Here is a 15,588-nt window from a genome sequence, read left to right as displayed (position 1 = left end):
CACTATATAATCAGACTAGGTTAATCTGGAAAATATTAAAATTATTATATAGGGAGCTAAGGAAAATTATAGTAGCAGTGATGCTATAATTAGGATGGCACTCTCATTCTAAGAACCAGAAACAGGTAGATTTAATACTTGCATTACAATACAGCTGTATGTGTTATTTTCCTATTTTATTAGATGCCTAATTTCTTTTACCAAATTAGTTATGTGTCTTACAAGATTAATATTTACCTGCTTTAATTCATTAAAATTATACTACTACTACCTGGACTAAACATTTCAGTGTGTGGGATCATGAAGAGAGACTTCTGAGCAATGACTGAACCAAGTTATCAGATTTAATGTCTCCACAACTTCGCTCAGGATTGCATCGTTTCTCACATAGGACCACTTATTGTAAGTATATGCGGTCAACAACCAGAAGATAACCAGCTGTTAGTGTGAACTATCAAGGAAGCAAATTAATTTCTGCACTAGACAAAGAACAAGTTCCCCTTTATTCACATCTTTTTGAAATAGAGAACACTAACTAGATCTCTGCAGTGTCAAATTTGTTACACAGAACAGAAATTCAAACTTCAGTATTCTAGCCATTTATACTGGCTCATAGTTTTAATTGAATTTATACCCTCATTATTGTGGGTTATTAGATTAAGGATTCTTTTGTGTACAGTAGATCTTAAAGCAGTTCCTTTCAAATCAAGCGATATCTTTTGATAATTAACACACTGCATTAATACCCTTCTATAAAAAGGCACTTTATCGACTGCATTAGTCATGAGTAAGGCAACGAGTCAGACACAGAGATCACAGATTCAGTGATTTTGTGAGACCTCTGCGACTTCCTCAAAATTCCACTAATTCAGTTCCCACCATCTGGGGCTGAAGCCCAAGCCCCGCCACCTGTAACTTAGCCTCATGGGGCCCCCTGGGGCATGGAGCTCCAGGCAATTGCCCTGCTTGCTAATCCCAGTGCCAGCCCTGTGTACATTGCCATGATTTTATTGTTTATTGCCCACATTCTGTCTGTGACTTTTATTAAAATTCCCTGTGCCAATATCTTAGCCTTAGTCATGAAACTCAGCAAGAACAGAATTGCTTCCATGCCATGCACTTTGACAGATCCAAAGAGCAATTGGGACTCTGCAGTGCAGGGTAGCAGGTGCCACACAACCAGTTAATTTGCAGTATTCTAGTGTGCTGCATAGATTTACACCTCAGCTTGTCAGGCATTAACTAGACTATCTAAATAATCCCTAAATTAATTAACAACCTTTGCAGTCATATAATCTCTTCTAAGTTACAGCTGAACTAAATATACACTATTTACTGTACTTATTTGGGTTTTGTGACTAGTTACATGTGAACCTAAAGGGAAGAAAAAAGTCCCTTTTTCAGTCCTGTCCCTGTCAACTTGTCTCTTATGAAATATTTTGAGCGCAATTACATGGATTTCTCCATCAATAGCTGGTACAATACTTTCAGATTCCAAGTTATTCTTATACCCTTAATTCACAGCTGCTAGTAGCAGCTAAGGTCCACCGCTTTAGAAGGGACATGGAGAGAAGAGAATCTAAGATCAACAACATTAAAAAAAAAAAAAAATCTTAATTTTCTGCCAGTGTAAATAGAAAAAAGCCTAAATAATACTTACTGAGTCAAGTCTTGGCCACATTCTGCGCACAAACCTTTCATAACAACAGGATGGCTACATCCTTCCAGTCTCACCAAAATGCCTCTGAAAACAACAAAACAAAACACCTTGAATTCTTTAACAAATGCTGATTTATTAAACATTTAAATTAATAGCAATTCACCAATATCCAAAAACCGATTGAGTTTGAAGTATACATTTCAATCATGATTCAAAATTGCTTTAAATGGCCCATTCAATAAGAGATATGTACTTTGGGGCTCAAAGGTTTAAGAAGAGAACAGTTCATTATTACTGACTGAATTAATTGAATTAACCTTTTTAAAAAACACCCAAATATGCAATGGTGTCAGTTTAGATCCAGGACAGAGACTATGAATACAGTATATTAACCAAAGATTTGGGCAAATAGCTCTCCTCAAATTACACTTAGATACAACTTGCTACTTGCACACTGCATCCCACTAATCGGGAGAGAAAGGGGTACTGATTAAGTTTGGATTTAATCTTTGGTTAATTACTTTGTTTGGGGGTTAGGAATATCTACTGGTCCAATCTTTTTATGTGACTATTTTCCTTTATGACACAAGCGCCTAAGGTCTCTGATAAGCACGTTGTGTGCGTATTGTAAGTTAAAATGAAATACACACAGCATCATTTAGCTTCTTAGGCAACAGGTCAAAAAGCACAAATGTAAAAATTAAAACTTGAAATGGAGAGACCTTAGTTCACTTCTGAGACCAAACCTTGTCTACAACACAGGAAGCCTGCATTCACAGCAGGCAGACTCAACTGTGATGCAACCAAACCACTTCATTATTCAAATCCAACTCTCAAGCTTCAAAACAGTTTTAAAATATAATGATTTGAGATGAAATACAAGAGACTTTTGGATTTCATCAACAGTCTCTGAGGAGCTAAATCAGAGAGCAGAAAGCACTGTACCTATTAAGAACTTAAGACAAAATATAACTAAGCCCCAAAACCTGCTCATGACAGTGGGCCCCCCAATGTATATCCTGAACATTTTAGGACTTAATACAAAAAGAAATTAACTAGCTGAAAAAATAATATGGCAGCCCTTTTAACCCTGTGCTTTTCCCAGTACATAATTTGGCTCTGATAAATTCTCTTTGGCTTGAAACCTGTGGCATAATAAGCCAGCATCTACTCAAAGCTCAAACTCTCGTGCTCAAATCTTCTCTCAGTGAAGAGTGCAGACGTTATGGGTTGTAGAATTCCAACAAGGAATTAGTTTTTAAAAAGACACCTACAGATGTTTACTTCCAGCATAGTCACATTTTTCATAGTGATGGGGAAGAAAACCGCGGTGTTCACAGAATTTGAGGATAATAATATTGCAGATTCCAGTATGCTAATGTTGAGACTTTTTTCCTCCTTTTGGAAAAGCAGGATCCTACTTCTAACTTCAATTTCAGTCCATTTAACTTTTGTTTTTGTTGACAATTTCCAGTCTTCCCAATTGATGTGTAACGCTCCAGCAATTACGTGATTTTCAAGCTTTGTGCACAGGTTCACTGCCAGCTTCACTTTTATACCAAGTCAGTCTCAGTAGACTATCATGAAAACAAAAACAACACTGCAGACAATAACTACCCCTAAAAGGGAAGGATCATCATAGCTTCCCATCAGGAAATCAAAGAAGAGATGGAAACATTAAAAATTTAAGGACACTCTCCATAAACTTGTGCAATATGTCATGAACCATGGTCATATTTTTACATCAAAGTGTATATTCCTGAACACCACCAAAAAGAAAAAGTCACACTGGCCCTCAAGACAACCCACTCATCCAGGGCAAGTAAGACGCTTTCATGGATAGGTCCCAGCAGTTTCAGCAGAATTTAAATTTGCATTTATAGCCTTTATGAACGCAAAAATAACTTTATAAATATGAAAGTAAGCAGTGCTATTCTCCTACATCTGCAGACAGACAACTCTCCAATACCCCTGCACATTGCTTTGCCAAGTTGCACCAGAGTGAAAACTGACTAGGCTTCACTGGTACTATCCAGAATCTCATTGACTTGATTCTTGCCAGTTACACTGCTGCCAATTTCACTCTGGGACTCCTTCGCAAAGTTATAAGCGGCAGAAAAGGTACAGAATGGATCTATTCACTATGGAGAGTAAAACAAAACAAAACACCACAACAAAAGGATGGGGGAAGAAGTAGAACATGGAAGACTCTCCACTTACAGCATCCTGCTAAGAATCCCAGCAACTGCTCCAATTTCAGTCACAAGTGTGGGGTTGGTTTCTCACCCTAGGCATTACCTCTTAGACAGTCTCCACCATCTTTCATATCTATTTATGGCTGCTAGGTTTAGCCCTCTAACAAATGCCTGACAAAAGAGTGCCCAAGCCTTATGCAATGGTGGAGAAGACTAAATTGATGAGATACATGGAGAGAGATGTGAAATGTGTATATATAAATTGGGGGAGAGGAGAGAAAATACAGGGGAAAAGATAGGGGAAACCCTGTAGAAAAATGGAGAGTGCACAATAAGGGAAGAGAGAAGGAAGATAGACATTGGGGGGGGGGGGGGGAACAAACAGGAAAATATACATTGTGAACTATTATTGGAAAGAAAAAAAGTAGAGTGAAGTCAAAGGAGGAAAGAAAGTTGGAGAGATGTAGTACGTCGTGCCTTCTTCACTGACTGAATACTGCAAAAAAGCATATGAATAAACCAAACGTATCTATCACTGCTATAGCTGGCCAAATATTTGACACATGCAAGTGAACTGTACCAAACAATATAGTAGGAAAATATTTCTATATGACTAGCTGTAGCTACCTACAAGATTTATTAAAATATTATTAAAATCTAATCACGTTAAAATAAGCTATAGTACACAGACATATGATTCCTTTAAAATGTAGAATATGTATCTCTGAGGGAGCGAGAGCAAAGATTTTTTTTCTGTAGCTAGCAGACTAAGTCCTGAGGTTAACGGGAGTCAGGTCATTTCCCCCCACCCCAATTCCTGCTCTCCCTTCAGTTTTCTTAAAGTCAAATTATAGATGAAATAAAAATCCAAACAGCAACACCTTACACTGTAAGATTTTTAGCAACTGATATTTTTTCCACTTTGATCAAAAATCAGTTGCCTCTTAAATGTCTTTTTCACTGGAATCCTAAAAACATTTCAGCAACAGAGAATGCTCCCACTATGATATACCATAAAATGTATCACATAATAAATAGAGCCAGATATTAAGATAAAGCAGGCAAGCATCTTGGAATTCTGAGGTAGTAATTCCATTAAGAGGTTTTGCCAACATGAATAATGAAAGCGAACTCAAATGGTCTGTGTAGGTATCAGGACCCAGAGATGGAATAACAGCTTCACATTATAAAGATTGCTTTGGTTTTTTTTGTTTATGTAATCTTACATAAAACACTATTCCAGTACAATGCCCGACATACCCTTTAACACTAACCTCAGTGGAAACAGCTGGTATTAAAAAGTTCATTGCCACTTAAAAAAAGAAAGAAACAAATATACACCCTAAAAATACACAGAGCACAGGCCAGCAATTCTTTGGCATGTTCTTCATTGTTGCTGCCATGGTAGTTGGTGAGAATTCTTTGATGTTAACACAATTGCTGCTGCCACCCCTGCCATTTACAGTCCTCAGCTCCTTGATCTCTCTGGTAGATTATTTTTATTTACAGGTGCACCCTCACCTCCATGTGACATTTTAATCATAGCTCAATGTTAAACAGGGAAATTGCCAACCTCTTAAGACCCCTAATGTACCTTCCTTCAAGGGACACTCACAATAAAAATGTCGTTACTTGTTTTGTTATTAACCATGCCTAAAGGGAATTATTAAAATGGAAATAATTCTAAAAAAATATAAATCGGTTTATACTGCGTACTGTTTGTATTTCTGTTACCACCCAGGTAGAGAGAATAGTCAATTTAACTTTTAAGCTATCATGAACTAGCTCAATGGTATGTGTTTGTGTTGTAAACAACAACATTTCCATACAGTGGTTTTAAATACAAATTTTATAAACTGTTTTCACCAGTACTTTCAGAAACAAAGTTTAGAAACATTTCTGTACATCTTGGGTTTTTAAACAAAAGAAGCTGGAAGCAACATCTGACCCAACTGCACCAAACTGAAAGGCCAACAAATCCCTTCCAACATCCCAAGAGATCAGTGTATACACATGTAATTTTTCTATATAGGTACTAATATGCCCCCCCTTTAACTGTAGTATCTTTAATATATTTATCCTTACAAAACTCCTGTGAGATAGGGAAGTGCTATCATCACATTTTACAGTCTGAAATAGAATAGGAAACTGAATCTGTTTCTCCCAAGTCCCAGAATAGAGCCATAATCACTGGACCATCCTCCATCTCTGTTACAGGATGTCAATTTTCTCTAACAGTTATTCCTAAAATACTAAGTTAACAGTGACCTACAAATAAATGTACTAACTCAATATTCAAAACTCAAGATGACGACAACTGGCCCCAAACCAATATTACAACACCAAGCGCAGCTTATATGGCAGCGACATTAGAATATTATGAGATTAGAAGTCAACCAGCGTATTTCTTTTCTGAAGGGTCTAATGCAAACATCTGCTAATTCCAATCAAGAGGATAAGCATTAATTGAATCCAACACAATTTGTGCACAACTTTTGTGCATGCACCAACATCAAAATGTTTATACTTACTGGAAACTAAGTCTAACATAAATCCACACTCCACTAGTTTTTAATATGTGCAAGCAGTCTGAAAATTATGTTGTCTCAAGTCACATAAGATTACGTATGTTAATTTAACTATGATTTAGAAATGAGAAAGACAAATATAAGCCTTGCACTGACACAGCATGGTAAAGATGTCCTTGTTTTTGGTTAAGGTACATAACTGTATCATAGAATCATAGAATATCAGGGTTGGAAGGGACCTCAGGAGGCCATCTAGTCCAACCCCCTGCTCAAAGCAGGACCAATCCCCAATTAAATCACCCCAGCCAGGGCTTTGTCAAGCCTGACCATAAAACTTCTAAGGAAGGAGATTCTACCACCTCCCTAGGTAACTCATTCCAGTGTTTCACCACCCTCCTAGTGAAAAAGTTTTTCCTAATATCCAACCTAAACCTTCCCCACTGCAACTTGAGACCATTACTCCTTGTCCTGTCCTCTTCTACCACTGAGAATAGTCTAGAACCATCCTCTTTGGAACCACCTCTCAGGTAGTTGAAAGCAGCTATCAAATCCCCCCTCATTCTTCTCTTCTGCAGGCTAAACAATCTCAGTTCCCTCAGCCTCTCCTCATAACTCATGTGTTCCAGACCCCTAATCATTTTTGTTGCCCTTCGCTGGACTCTCTCCAATTTATCCACATCCTTCTTGTGGTGTGGGGCCCAAAACTGGACACAGTACTCCAGGTGAGGCCTCACCAATGTCGAATACAGGGGGACGATCACGTCCCTCAATCTGCTCGCTGATCCCCTACTTATACATCCCAAAATGCCATTGGCCTTCTTAGCAAGAAGGGCACACTGCTGACTCATATCCAGCTTCTCGTCCACTGTCACCCCTAGGTCCTTTTCCGCAGAACTGCCGCCTCGCCATTCGGTCCCTAGTCTGTAGCTGTGCATTGGGTTCTTCCGTCCTAAGTGCAGGACCCTGCACTTATCCTTATTGAACCTCAACAGATTTCTTTTGGCCCAATCCTCCCATTTGTCTAGATCCCTCTGTATCCTATCCCTGCCCTCCAGCGTATCTACCACTCTTCCTAGTTTAGTATCATCTGCAAATTTGCTGAGAGTGCAATCCACACCATCCTCCAGATCATTTATGAAGATATTGAACAAAACCAGCCCCAGGACCGAGCCCTGGGGCACTCCACTTGACACCGGCTGCCAACTAGACATGGAGCCATTGATCACTACCCGTTGAGCCCGACAATCTAGCCAACTTTCTACCCATCTTATAGTGCATTCATCCAGCCCACATTTCTTTAACTTGCTGACAAGAATACTGTGGGAGACCGTGTCAAAAGCTTTGCTAAAGTCAAGAAACAATACATCCACTGCTTTCCCTTCATCCACAGAACCAGTAATCTCATCATAGAAGGCGATTAGATTAGTCAGGCATGACCTTCCCTTGGTGAATCCATGCTGACTGTTCCTGATCACTTTCTTCTCATGTAAGTGCTTCAGGATTGATTCCTTGAGGACCTGCTCCATGATTTTTCCAGGGACTGAGGTGAGGATGACTGGCCTGTAGTTCCCTGGATCCTCCTTCTTCCCTTTTTTAAAGATTGGCACTACATTAGCCTTTTTCCAGTCATCTGGGACTTCCCCCGTTCGCCACGAGTTTTCACAGATAATGGCCAATGGCTCTGCAATCACAGCCGCCAATTCCTTTAACACTCTCTGATGCAACTCGTCCAGCCCCATGGATTGTGCACGTCCAGCTTTTCTAAATAGTCCCTAACCACCTCCTTCTCCACAGAGGGCTGGCCATCTACTCCCCATGCTGTGATGCCCAGTGCAGCAGTCTGGGAGCTGACCTTGTTTGTGAAGACAGAGGCAAAAAAAAGCATTGAGTACATTAGCTTTTTCCACATCCTCTGTCACTAGGTTGCCTCCCGCATTCAGTAAGGGGCCCACACCGTATCTCTCCCACACAATCTAGTATCTTGCCCACACCATCTAAATACCAATTTATTGTTTCAGAGTTTTAGTCCTCATACGCTCTGTATCCTTCCCAACACAAAGCCCTTGGATAACTTTAGCAGAACCTTCTGGCATACCCTTGTTCCAGATTAGTATCGACAAAACATATAATGTTTTTAAAATATACTTTGCCTCATACTGAGGCAGCACTTGTAGAAACCTGTAGTTCTATTCCCCCCTCACACACTCAGTTCTACCACAAGAATAAAAATAACTAAAAGAAAGTGCTCTCCATGGGAAGAAGAACTCAATGGTCTTTTATATTATTATTTCTATTACTGACTGATAAAAATAATTTTGTTTATATATGCTTTGATACTAGTTTCTTGGATCTTAGAAAAGACCCAAAGTTACATAGATATTCTGTATATGCCATTTATTTTCCATAAAGAAAATTTAGGCCTGGTTGCATCCACCTAAATATCAAAAGACCTGCAATAAAAGAAAATAACTTGCCATCGTAAAACAAAGGAAGTAGAAGGTTTCAATGGTTTCCTGTTGAGAAAGACCTGTTTGAAGAGTAGGGTAGCAAGCCATTAGCCCAATTTCACCCAGAGAGCTGAAACATGCTATTCATAGCTGGGAATGCAAAGACTAACTATTTAACATTTTTAACAAGTCAGAAGTCAAATCAATAGTTTATATGAACACTGTTAAACAATGGGAAATATTTGTCATTTAATATCTCTCAATGTTGAGAGCTGGGTCACTAAAATGTTTTAATACCTAGAGTTGGTATACAAATATTTTAGTGTTTATAGCAACTATGTTGTAGTTTTTAAACAAGAGTTCTTCTATTACTGCAAACTGATCTCCAGATTAAACTTACAACTTTAACAGAAAAATGTTAGATTCCTTCACTATTTGATCTTCACTCCTGCAACGTACAAAAACAAACAGGAAACTACTGCTTCAAAAATACATTAAAAACTGCATGCACCTATTTGCACAGATCTGTGTTGAAAGCACTACTGTATTAACACTAAATGATAATCCACGTACAATGTTTCAGTGGTGTTCTAGAGCATATGCAGAGGGTGTATTTGTCTGTTTTCAATCTCCAGCCACTGGACTATGTTATCCCTTTCTCTGCTAGACATACCATCAGTATAATTCTTTATAGGCTTTTTCTGTCACACTCATCGTCATAGGATCTGAACAGGTCACAAATATGAAATAGTTTAGCCACACAATAACCCTGTGAGGCATAGAAATATTGTTGTCCCATATTACAGATGAGGAATTTGAGGCAAAGAGAGAGGAAACATCATTATGAAAGCTATTTCTATAACTCACCTTGCCTTCTCTTTAACATAGATGTCAGCAGTATCAAGGGCTAGCCTAGTGCACTCCTAAAATTTAGGATTACCTAGCTACATCACTCAGGACTGTGAAAGTTTTCTGCTGGGAAGAATTTTTGCCTAGACCAAGCTAACATCTCTCCAAAGTTGCACTTACTACAGTGACCAAAAAATCCCTTCTATTGCTGTAAGTGTCCACATTTCAGTGGTATAGCAGCAGACACGCTAAACTCAGTCTTCCTGGTTACAGAACTTTTTCCAAGTAAGATGTATGCTGTCAGTTTAAATTAAAATTTTCTGGTGTTTCAAAGTTACTTAAACTTTTACACTGGTGTGAACGACAGATTAATAACTTATGTCAGTTCGGTGGGGGCGTTTTAGAATTCGGGGTTGGGAGCCCCAGTCCCGTAAGCGAGGGGATATGACCAGCAGCAGATGGAAGAAGCCCGGTGTAACTGGTGATCGTTGTGTTGTTTTATCCGCAGGAAAGGGAGCGCAAAGCACACAGCGGACACTCAGTAGAGGAAACAGAAAACCAAGTTCTCTGAAGCTGAACTAGTCCGAAACCGTAATTTCAGCTGAACAACTCCCACCCCTACGACAGCGCATCTGCGCCTCGAGCTAGTCGCTCGGGGGAGCTGAGGGGCCGCACCGCCACGGGGACGCTCCGCCAGCGGCAGCCACGAAGTTCCCACACACAGGAGACTGGGGGGGGAGAGGGGGCAGGGGGAGACGCGCATGGTTTCGAGAGACCCCGCGAGTCGCCCAGCCCAGCCCAGCCCGCCGCCTCCAAGGCCCCCTTTCGCCGAAGCGCTGCCCGAGCCCCGGGGCTGCGGCCCGGCGGGGGCGGTCACGGCAGGCTCAGTCGGGCCTGAGCGATGCTGCGGCCGGCACCGGCTCTGCGAGCCCGCGGCGGCCGCATCCCCGCCTCCCGCCCGCCTCCCTCGGCCCGCGGCGCAGTCAAGGCGGCCGCGCTTCCCGTCGCCCCCTTACCCGGGCGCGATGACCTGTCCGGGCCGCGCGCAGAGCTCGCGCACCACGCCGGGCCGCTCCGCCTTCACTCGGCGCTCGGCGGCCGCTCGCGGGGGCCGGGCGCCGGGGCCCTGGGCCGGGGGGGTGGCGGCGCGGCCGGGCGGCGGGAGGGGCGCGCACAACGCCAGCAGCGACCCGATCTTCACCGCTGCTCCCGCTGACACCTTCCACTCCAGCAACCGCAGCGCTCGCGGGCCCGGCACCCGGATCTCGGTCACCGCCGCCCCAAGGCCCTCGGCGGCCCCTGCTCCTTCCGTCTGCTCCATGGCTCCGGCGGCGGCTTGTCCCGGCCCCAGGCCGCCAAGGAGAAGGTCGCTATGGCAACACTCGCGCCACTGACTCAATAAGGGGCTCGAACGCGGAGCTGTTAGTCTCCCGCCCCCCCGCCCCTTAAAAAAAAAAAAATCCAAACAGTCACGAGCGGCGCCGACTGGGCGCGAGGTCACGGCCCCGATACGCACGCGCAGGGCACTCTACGCACGCGCCCGTCCAGATTTAAAGGGACAGTAACGCGGAACTCGCTTCCCGGAGCCAGCGAGGGAAAGACTCACGCACATTGACTCTTCCCGCTCTAGGGAAGGAAAGTGACAGCCACGCCCCTCCGGCCCACACTTCCGGCACCACGTGCTGACCTCACAATCAACAGCGAGCGCGTACTTACCGCCCAGAACTCAATAGGTGCTCCACACACTCAGGAACCCGCCTGAATCCCGGCATGCAACGCGGCACACAAGAACTACTCTTCCCGGCAGGCAAAGCTCCATATTGACCTTCCCAGCACCTAAGGAACTACCACTCCCAAAATGCATTGCTCCCATTTGCCCCCCGCGCGCTTCCCCCTCCTACTAACTTGCGAGGGTGAGCCTCAGCGTGGGCCCGCAAGGGAAGTCGCGCTGCATGCTGGGCTCTGTAGTCTGCAGCGCGGAGGAGCGGCCTAGGGGTGCTCCGTCTGCGCTGTTCTGGCTGCAGGGCACAGCGGGGGGCTAAGAGGCTCGCAGGGATGAACGAAAAAAGAACAGGAGGACTTGTGGCACCCCAGAGACTAACCAATTTATTTGAGCATGAGCTTTCCTGAGCTACAGCTCACTTCATCGGATGCATTCAGTGGAAAATACAGTGAGGAGATGTATATACACACAGAACATGAAACAATGGGTGTTATCATGCACACTGTAAGGAGAGTGATCACTTAAGATGCGTTACTACCAGCAGGAGAGTGGGGGGGAGAAAACCTTTCGTAGTGATAATCAAGGTGGGCCATTTCCAGCAGTTAACAAGAACGTCGGGGGGGAGGGGGCGAATAAACATGGGGAAATAGTTTTACTTGGTGTAATGACTCAACCACTCCCAGTCTCTATTCAAGCCTAAGTTAATTGTATCCAATTTGGATGAACGAGCCTCCCCTGTGTTGCTGGCACCCAGTGCCAGAGGCGAACAACAGCAGGGGTTTGTTACCCGGTATGCGTCACCCAATAATTACAACGGGGTGGAGAAGCAGAAAAGTTTATTTGCAGCTGCAAACAAGGTACAGGGAGAATAGAATCTTAAATCCTGCACACAAAGCAGGAAGTTACACAGGCTTTTATACATTTTTTTTTAGCATACTTATTTAATAGCAAGCTGCCCTCAGTATTTATATAGCCAGCCAATTCAGTTACCAGCTAGTTTTCTTGTTTTTTGTACCATTTGTTAAACCATACATAAAGCTGCTTTATTTAGTATTGTTCTTTTATATTTGCCCTGTTTGGCCTTGTTTAGTTTTAGGCAGTTTGACTCTGCAACATATTATTGCAGATCCTTAGCATAACTGCTGCGTGTGCCTTCAGGCGGGGGGGGGGGCAAGGACACTTGGGCCTAGTACGCATAACTGCTGCGAGTGCGTTCAGGCCGGGGGTGCAAGGACACTTGGGCCTAGTGTGAGGGGGCTTTATCGACACTTCTGGTTTTTTATTCCCTTGAGATACCTAGTGGCCATGCCCCAGTGTCCCCAACAACTACTCCCTTCTTTGGGAACACTTAACAGCCTTGGCTGTGAGTTTTCTTACTTGGGCTACTTATTTTTTTACAATAGGACTTTGTATAAGCACTTTGTGATAGCCTTGAAGAGAATGACTTATTAACTTTTGCAAAAGGGTCCTGACTCATGATACTGCACAGCATAATACCATTAATACAAGCAATACAGGAAAGAGAAGTTTCAATAACAAGCTAAATAAACCACCAAGCCAAAACGACAAACCCCAGCCTAAAAACAAGGTTTGCAACCAATTGCTTTCGGGGGCAGTATAGGCAACCTGTGCTCGGGCATGGGCCTTAGCCTGTATCACCTTTTTATAGATTTTATAACTGCTATTATTTACATATACACAACATCAGGGCCCGACGAGGGCACAAACCCCTTCTTGGGATGCCAAGAGATAATCCAAAGCCAGCCTGTTTTGGAGGGAAAAGGTTTTGAGCTGCTGTACCTCTTTATTTAATGTTTTTACTGCTGACCCTAAATTACTAACGGAGTCCTTTAACTTTAAGGCAACTTTTTGAAGTACCATTTGCAGCCTTACAGTATAGCGGCCTATGCATGCCATGGCTGGCCCGGTAAACAGTGGTGCTATTTTTAGTACAGAGCACCCTACAAGCTTTTCAGTTGTGAGGGAATTTTTTATATTGCCCTCCAATGCCGTAGCTCGTTGCCGCAGGGGTTTTTTTTTGTGACTTAACTGAGGTTTTTGTTCTTTGGGCAGTGTGGCAGTTATTGACAGATGAGGAACTCTATGAGCTATATAACAGCTACCTGTCCAGTTGGCTGGCAGCACCTTGTAAGCCTTTTGGCCACATACAAAATAGTGACCCTGTAGGGCCCAGTAAGGACTGTTTTTTAAGGGGATTTTTGGGATATTTAAGGCTGTTTTGGCTGCTTTTTCAAACAGTTTATATGCCCCTAAGGGGGCATCCCATTCTTCTGATTGGGTACAAGTGGGAGTGTTTTTAATTATGCTGTTTAAGTTACACTTGCCATAAGGACCACTACAAACCCACCATTGGCTTGCTACATTGGAGATATTAACTGGATGGCAAGTTATATTTCCAAACCCTTTTTTTGTGGTAAGATTATTTGTAAGAGTTTCCCTAAAAAGGGGAGGAACCATTACACCCACACTGCTGGCCTCCCCTTTTGGTCTTTATCCAATACCCATCAGCCCACTGTGTAATAACACAGGAGCTTTTCCCCACAGGACGCCCATAGTAATCAGATTGGTTTCGGGCAAAACATAATACTCCCTCAGTGAATACTGCAACTGAATACTCCTGGTCCTGATAGGTGGCTTGCTGTAAAGAGGTCTTGTTCCAGAACAGCAAGTTCATTCTTTTTTGCTTTTTGGTGGAGGCTAATTTTGCTAGGGTCAGGGGCAGCATGTTAAGGGGCATTTCCGTTTTGGGGGACAGTGGAGTTGGAGCACATACCCAGTAATCAGTTTGGTTGGTTAAAGTAGCAACATGGTACGCAAGCGAAACAAAGGAGTTATGCTTTCAATATGCTCAGTTTGGAAATAACAATATAGAGAATAACAATGTTACCCAATTAATTATTACCAGAGTCTTCCCAACCCAGGGTCTTCAGTACCTGAGTGGGCCCATTTTGGCATTAAGGTGCCTGCTATTTGTGTTTTTTAAACAGTAGCTTTAGCCCGAGATTGTTACTAGATGAGGAGTCAGCAGGTTGGACGGTTCACTGTTCTGCTGACGAGGGGGCGGGTACTGCCTTTAGACGAGAGTGATGGATTCAGTTCTTGTGTTTCTTCATTTTTGCCGCTGTATGGGAGATTAGCAGGACGGTATAGGGTTCTTTTTACTTTTTTTGGAGGGGCTTGTTTTTTTAGGTATGAACAAGCACGGAGTCACCGGGCTGTAAGGAGTGGATGGGAGAGTTCAAGGGGAGAGGCTGGGAATTCTTGGTATACCTGTGAAGAGGCAAGAGAACAGCAGACAGGGAACACATATGTAACCCTTCTGCCCGTCAGAGTTGGCAGCAACAAGGGCCGGGTTCAATATCTAGGGGTTCCATTCCAATAACACAATGCAAACCGGCTCGAGCCCCCACCCAGTGACCTGGGACAAATATATACCACCCCCGCTGGGCGCCTCCAAGAGGCAATACTTCCCCTCTCGCAAGCACATAGTCTGAGTGTAGCAAAAGCCTTTTAATAACAGAGAGAAACAATGTGGCATTATGTTGGGGAAACACCACCAACAGGATTCATAACACAACCCATGAGCAAAAAAAGAACCCACCCCAGGCAAATTGGGGCATGCCCTTTTCCCTTTGGTTCTTGAGTCCAGCAACCCCAAATCACCCAAAGTCCCAAAAGTCCAATGCCCCAAAAGTCTCTGTCCCTGGTCAGGGCAGCCCCAGAGTTCGAAAGTTTATCTGCAGAGCTTTACCTCCCAACCTGGGTGGAAATGGGATGGGGGTAAGAGGCACCTTACGTGATCTGAAGCTGACCGCCCCATAGCTCCATAGCGGCACTCCGCTCCGCCAGCCGCCCCACAAACTCCTTCGCTCAGCTGCACTCCGCTCCGCCAGCCGCCCCACGAACTCCTTCGCTCCGCTCCGCTCCGCCAGCCGCCCCACGAACTCCTTCACTCAGCTGCGCTCTGCTCCGCCAGCCGCCCCACGAACTCCTTCGCTCAGCTCCACGGCCCACAAGCCGCTCCTGCCATCCACACACTGCTCCGCGTCGAACTGCTTCACCAGCCCTCCCGCAAACTGCTCCACAATATATCTTCAGGCTCCCCCACTACTTAACACAACACTCAGTGATTTCAGCTCTTAGGTGAATTCAGCTTGTAGTAGGG

The 15,588-nt window shown here is 43.7% G+C and overlaps 1 protein-coding gene across 1 annotated transcript in view; it reads right to left on the bottom strand.

Annotated features, from left to right (window-relative positions):
• CTDP1 (CTD phosphatase subunit 1) overlaps positions 1 to 11,128 on the bottom strand; it is a 171,116-nt gene extending 159,988 nt beyond the window's left edge. The window contains exons 1-2 of the mRNA XM_048840036.2: positions 10,696 to 11,128; positions 1,661 to 1,744 (exon numbers count right to left, since the gene is read on the bottom strand). Coding sequence (XP_048695993.2) covers positions 1,661 to 1,744; positions 10,696 to 11,000 — 389 coding nt within the window. The 5' untranslated portion in view covers positions 11,001 to 11,128. The remainder of the gene's footprint in view (positions 1 to 1,660; positions 1,745 to 10,695) is intronic.
• Positions 11,129 to 15,588: the final 4,460 nt, after the last annotated feature.

The sequence above is a fragment of the Caretta caretta genome, chromosome 2 (genome assembly GCF_965140235.1).
Source record: "Caretta caretta isolate rCarCar2 chromosome 2, rCarCar1.hap1, whole genome shotgun sequence".
Lineage (NCBI taxonomy): Eukaryota > Metazoa > Chordata > Testudines > Cheloniidae > Caretta > Caretta caretta.
The sequence above is the reverse complement of the archived record's forward strand: the minus strand, read 5'-3'. Positions and strand labels throughout refer to the sequence as shown.